We start from the raw sequence: 5,706 nt of genomic DNA on the forward strand, positions 1-5,706 counted from the left end.
GCCTCAGACCTCTAAAACCAGTCCTCAGACCTCTGCAACCAGGCCTAAGACTTCTAAAACCAGGCCTCAGACCTCTGCATCCAGGCCCAAGACCTCTGCAACCAGTCCCCAGACCTCTGCAACCAGGCCTCAGACCTCTGCAACCAGTCCCAAGACCTCTGCAACCAAGCCTCAGACCTCTGCAACCAGGCCTCAGACCTCTAAAACCAGGCCTCAGACCTCTGCAACTAGTCCCCAGACCTCTGCAACCAGTCCCCAGACCTCTAAAACCAGTCCCCAGACCTCTGCAACCAGGCCTCAGACCTCTAAAACCAGGCCTCAGACCTCTAAAACCAGTCTCAAGTCCTCTAAAACCAGTCCCCAGACCTCTGCAACCAGGCCTAAGACCTCTGCAACCAGTCCCCAGACCTCTGCAACCAGTCCCCAGACCTCTGCAACCAGGCCTAAGACTTCTAAAACCAGGCCTCAGACCTCTGCATCCAGGCCCAAGACCTCTAAAACCAGGCCTCAGACCTCTGCAACCAGTCCCCAGACCTCTGCACCCAGGTCTAAGACCTCTAAAACCAGGCCTCAGACCTCTGCAACCAGGCCCAAGACCTCTGCAACCAGGCCTCAGACCTCTGCAACCAGGCCCAAGACCTCTAAAACCAGGCCTCAGACCTCTAAAACCAGGCCCCAGACCTCTAAAACCAGGCCCCAGACCTCTAAAACCAGGCCTCAGACCTCTGCAACCAGTCCTCAGACCTCTGCAACTAGTCCCCAGACCTCTAAAACCAGTCCCCAGACCTCTGCAACTAGTCCCCAGACCTCTAAAACCAGTCCCCAGATCTCTGCAACCAGGCCTAAGACCTCTAAAACCAGGCCTCTGACGTTTGACCCTTGCTGACAGATGATGAAACCTCTTTGTAAACACAGCAGTTGGTTTCAGGTGAAAGTGTCGGTCATCCAGGCAGCAGAAGTCGTCATCTTATCTCTGTTCCACACTGAGGAAGTTCAACATTTCAACACACAGATCACAGTTTGTCGTCTTCACCTTTTTCTAAACAGCTGAAAGTTCAGACTTTAAGGAATTAACAGACATCTGATCATTTCTTGAATCAGTCCTGATGAATTCTTTTTAAAATCAGTTGTAATTTCAGTCAGAAAGGGTGAACATCAGGGGTTTGTATCAGAGATTCATTGCAGGGCTCATTAAGCTGCTATTAAAGGATTTTCTGATGACCTCTGGAGGTTTACAAGCTGGTAACGAGCTGTATTAGTGAGTAAAGGCTCCCACTGATTTCCTGCATCTGGACTCTATGTGACAGTTAAAGATGATTTGTCTTTCTTTACTGACCACGAGCCACACGGAGAATCTAGATCTGAAACAGGTTTTAAACTGGTTTATGTGATTCACAATCAGCTTTTAAGCTAGTTTACCTGACCGTGATCGTTCTTTTTGAGTCCAGAAACAAAAAACATTTCTCATATTTCATTAAGATCTAGTTTTATGGATAGAGTCAGTGGACAGGGAGGTTTCAGATGTGTGATAACATCTTTTCTTTCTTCCCCATTTTTAAATGTCTTGATTAAGCTGAGGACTGCCTGTCCTGCCCCCCCTCCCCCCTATAAATTACTGCAAACAGCATCACCGCCTCCACTTGTACAGCTGAAGAGAGCAGAAAGCTTCCTCCACCTGAGCAGGTAAATAAACCGCCAACAGCAGTTTGTCCAGAGCTGAATTCAGTCCAGAACCTGGTTTCACTTTGCTGCAGGTTCATTTACTTTTGAATCTTTCCTGTTGCAGCTTGTTGGAGACGAGCAGCTTGTTGGAAACAGCAGTGAAGGTGAGAAACTTTTCGATCATTTAGGAGTTGAACTGATTAACTGGGAGGTCAACTAAACACTGATGTTCTGCTGTTCAGATGAATCTCCTGCCCTGGATGATGCTGGTGTTCCTGCTCTCAGCTGGGACCAATTTGGCTGATGTGGACGTGGACTGGCTGACTCGTACTGTACAGGCCATCACAACGCACGTCAGGAGTCAGTGAGTAAACTCGCAGTGTGACTGTATTTTATGCCATTTACAGGACATGAAGTGTCAGTTAACCCAGGTTTAAAAGCATCATTAGCTCCCTCTAATCTGCCCACTCAGATAGTTTTATGTCTCCAGGTTTGGAAATATCTGTATATGTTAAAACTTTCTGTCAACAGAGTCCCTGTTCCTCTGGATGATCCACAGAACTCACTGAGGACAGTTTTCATCAGGACTCTTTACTGAATTCTAACTTTTTCAATACAAAACTGGTGACAGTGAGAGTTGTGGATTATCCAGAGGAACATGGATTTTATTTCTGATGGGTCTCTATGAAGCCGGACTTTAGCTGTTGATGTCGAGGAGATCAAACAGGAAGTTCACTGGAAACTGCTGTGATCGTGTTCTGGCTGCAGGGAAGATCAGATTTTGTGCAATGTGGACACGTGAAAAAAACAAAGAATCCTGCACACTTTTGTTCACTTGTCAGGACTTTATTAACAAAGTTTCGGGCTGCAGACCTCCATCAGGCACAATGTAGACAAACTCATATTAACAGCCCGGGAAATATAACCAATCAGAGGAAGACAGCAGCGCCTCCCAGCATCCATAGAAATGACTTAACTTAAGATTTTCAAAGTTTTTTGTTCACACTCAGAAGAGCTGATTGACTTTCATTAGTTCAGATGGAGGAACTGCTGGTATTTCATCTTCCGGGTTTACATGGACGTACTGTGTTTATGGTACCGGTGCTGTTTGTTTTATGAATTTCAGCTTTCACAGTCAGAATTTATGATCCTACACAGATGTCTATGAGACTTTCTTAAAACTCTTAAAACTCCTTGTCTTCTCTCAGCAGCTTTGTGCAAAGCTCTTCAGATAAATTTGTGTGTTAGTGATGTGTAGGAGAGCTGCTTGTGCAGAGGTCAGATCCTCTGTGAATACGACCCCAGAGTTTTGACCTTCCTCTCTGTATCAGATCATCTCAGTCCTATGTTACAGTTTGTGCATCTTTCTCCTTCAACAGGTACGGGATAACAGGACATTACTGTCTGGCTGCGAACATCCCACTGAGCGGAGACCAAAACACACTTGGTAAAATGCTTTGGGAAGAACGAGGTGTTAAAGACACAGTTGAAACGCAAAATCAAGTATATACAGGCAACAGTATTGTCATAGCCAAACCTGAAAACAAAGGACAAAATTACCATGCAGAATTTCGAGTCCTGACAAACCTGCAAAAATTTAGTGGAAACAGAAAGAATAACTTCCTGCTCATCTACTCTTTCCTGTCCCCGTGTGGACAAAGGTGTGCAAACCCAAATAATGATAATGACAACATCCTTCAATACTTAACAAAAGAAAATCTATCACCTTGGGGTAATTATGCCTTTGTGTTTACAACAGTCTTTGATAAGCCTCGTAGAGGTGGTATAATTCATAAAAAAACGTTGATAAATACAATGCAAGACCTTGGGAATTCTGGGCTTGGTCTCGAAAACATTTACCGCTGTTTCAAACCAGAAAATTTTGGATTTCAGTGCTACAGCTGCTCGTCAGAGCAGACAGTTTCAGAAGTTTGTGTTGATAACAACTTTAAGCCGGGACAGGGAGGAAGCAGGAACATACTCGGAGACAACAGAGGCAGAGATCGACACAGCAGCAGAAGTAGAAGCAGCAGTAGGAGGAGAGACAACAATAGAGGCAGAGATAGACACAGCAGCAAAAAGAGAGGCAGAGACAGGAGCAGAAGCAGAAGCCAAATAAGAAGGAGAGACGAGAACAGAGGAGGAGGTGGAAGCAGGAGCATAAACACAGGCAGAGACAGGGGCAGAAGTAGAAGCAGCAGTAGGAGGAGAGGGTATGTCAGCAGAGATTAGATCAGTTCAGCACTCTGCTGGGACTCAGGTGGTTTATTACAACATGAATCCTGAGACAGCGCAGCAGTTTCCTGTCGCAGCTCATTAGTTTACTGCGAAAGCTTCTGCTTTAAATAAACAAATAGATGCTTCTGTTTGTGTCCTTTCAGACATCAACTGAAGAAACATGTAATGAACCACATCCTGTTTTCAGAGTCATGTATTTCTACAGTCAGATGTTTCTGGTCCCAGTATAAGATACGTGGCAGTGGTTCCCACTGAGATAATCCCATTAAATAACGTTTGATCATCACAGATGTAAAAGCTTTGATTTCCGGCTACACATATATTACTTAGTGAATTATCTTGTGGCATGTCACTATAATGAACGATTACATGTTTAATAATGATCATATTTTATAGTTTAGATGCCTCCTGTTCTCTGTGAACTCACAACATTTTTATTTTCCCAAAAGTCAAAGCAAAGACCTGTTATTGTGCTGCATGTTCATTTTGAATAAAGCTTGATTCAGCATCAAACCTGCCGTGTCTGACTTCATCCCAGAAACTGATCAACACACAGTGATCACCTGATGAACTAAAAATGGAAGGATTACAGTTAGTTGATTATCAAAAAATATTAATACCAAACACAAACTTTTTAGTGAAGTTGAAGAGTTTGGATTTTCTGGCAGCTGACTGGTTTAAGAGTATTAATTTGAAATGAAGATGAAATACCAGAACCAGAACTTGGGACTCTGCAGTGGTGAAAACTGGTCCGGGTGGTCACCTGACACCTTTCTGTCCAGCTGCAGAAGCTGCTGGCTGAAAACGTGCAGCACGTAAATTTGTTTGCAGACGATCTCCTGTTATATGTATCTGATTATCATCAACATGTTAGAACATTCTTATCTGTTAATGCAGAAAGAGTTGGTAGTTTAGTCCACAGTGAAAATAATAATAGTGCAACATAGTCGTATATTTATTAATATCTGTTAAAGGTTATGTGTATTTTGGATTTTCCTCCCGGTTTGTGGGACGAAGGAGAAATAAAAACCCCACATTAATAATCAGAGAGTGACAGCAGCTTCCTGTGTGTTTGTGTGTTTCTATGTATAATTAAACAGCAGTCAGTGTGCTGATGCTTCCTGCTCTACACTGAGCTCTCGTTGTTCCTCCTCCTGCAGTGTTTACGGTAGGAACAGCTGATTTGATCTGATCAGTTATTGATCTGAATAAAACACAAAGACAGACCAGTGGACCCAGTACAGCTGACTGGGAGACTGTGTGTCCTCAGCACAGCTGTTTCACAGTGAGCGCTGCAGACACGGCGCCCTCTGGTGGTCAGCCTGGGATTAACATTCACTCACCATGTGGCCAAAAGTATGTGGACGGGCCCTTAGACCCACTTCAAACTGTGAGCTCCCTACCTGTCTGTGGGTCGTACTGTCGGACCAGGACTGCAGTATGTGTGTGTTCTCCAGGTGTGGGGGAGGAGACAGCGACAGGTCGGTCTGCAGGTCTGAGGTCAGAGTACCGACTGGATCCACGGTAACCGAGCCCTGATTGGTCTCTTCAAAACTGACTTGAGACACATCTGGAAGAAACAGAGACGTGATGATGTCAGAGTGTGATCATGAGGTTTGTCCCTGATGTATTGATTAGTGATGGTTGGTGAATAAAAGCAGCAATGAGGTGAATGAGACAGGACCCTTCAGTGTGACTGACAGCTGTCAATCAGAGCGATGTTTGGGTTTAGTGTGACCTCGTCAGTGCCTGCAGAGCGCTCTGAGGCCACCTGTCAATCAACACCATTAACACACACACACACAC

At 44.6% G+C, this 5,706-nt stretch overlaps 3 protein-coding genes across 4 annotated transcripts in view; 2 read left to right on the forward strand and 1 right to left on the reverse strand.

Annotated features, from left to right (window-relative positions):
- kiaa0586 (KIAA0586 ortholog) overlaps positions 1 to 5,706 on the reverse strand; it is an 88,226-nt gene that overhangs the window by 35,769 nt on the left and 46,751 nt on the right. For both annotated transcript variants that reach the window (XM_046062667.1, XM_046062669.1), the window contains exon 24: positions 5,304 to 5,470. The gene's annotated coding sequence lies outside the window, so the exon portion shown is untranslated. The remainder of the gene's footprint in view (positions 1 to 5,303; positions 5,471 to 5,706) is intronic.
- The window catches only part of LOC123978993, a 12,560-nt gene continuing 7,736 nt past the window's right edge, over positions 883 to 5,706 (forward strand). Inside the window, exon 1 of the mRNA XM_046062674.1 lies at positions 883 to 928. The gene's annotated coding sequence lies outside the window, so the exon portion shown is untranslated. The remainder of the gene's footprint in view (positions 929 to 5,706) is intronic.
- Positions 1,003 to 4,413, forward strand: LOC123978996. Its single transcript, XM_046062677.1, has 5 exons — positions 1,003 to 1,018; positions 1,574 to 1,683; positions 1,787 to 1,826; positions 1,905 to 2,026; positions 3,042 to 4,413. Exons 4-5 carry the CDS (start codon positions 1,905 to 1,907, stop codon positions 3,892 to 3,894), a joined length of 975 nt encoding a protein of 324 aa, XP_045918633.1. The 5' UTR covers positions 1,003 to 1,018; positions 1,574 to 1,683; positions 1,787 to 1,826; the 3' UTR covers positions 3,895 to 4,413.

Source organism: Micropterus dolomieu, linkage group LG11 (assembly GCF_021292245.1).
Source record: "Micropterus dolomieu isolate WLL.071019.BEF.003 ecotype Adirondacks linkage group LG11, ASM2129224v1, whole genome shotgun sequence".
In the NCBI taxonomy this organism is placed as follows: Eukaryota; Metazoa; Chordata; class Actinopteri; order Centrarchiformes; family Centrarchidae; genus Micropterus; species Micropterus dolomieu.

Coding starts and splice junctions, on each gene's coding strand:
- LOC123978996 (XM_046062677.1), top strand. CDS start 1,905: ATGAATCTCCTGCCCTGGATGATGCTGGTGTTCCTGCTCTCAGCTGGG. Junction 2,027..3,041: donor ACAACGCACGTCAGGAGTCA/GTGAGTAAACTC, acceptor CTCCTTCAACAG/GTACGGGATAACAGGACATT.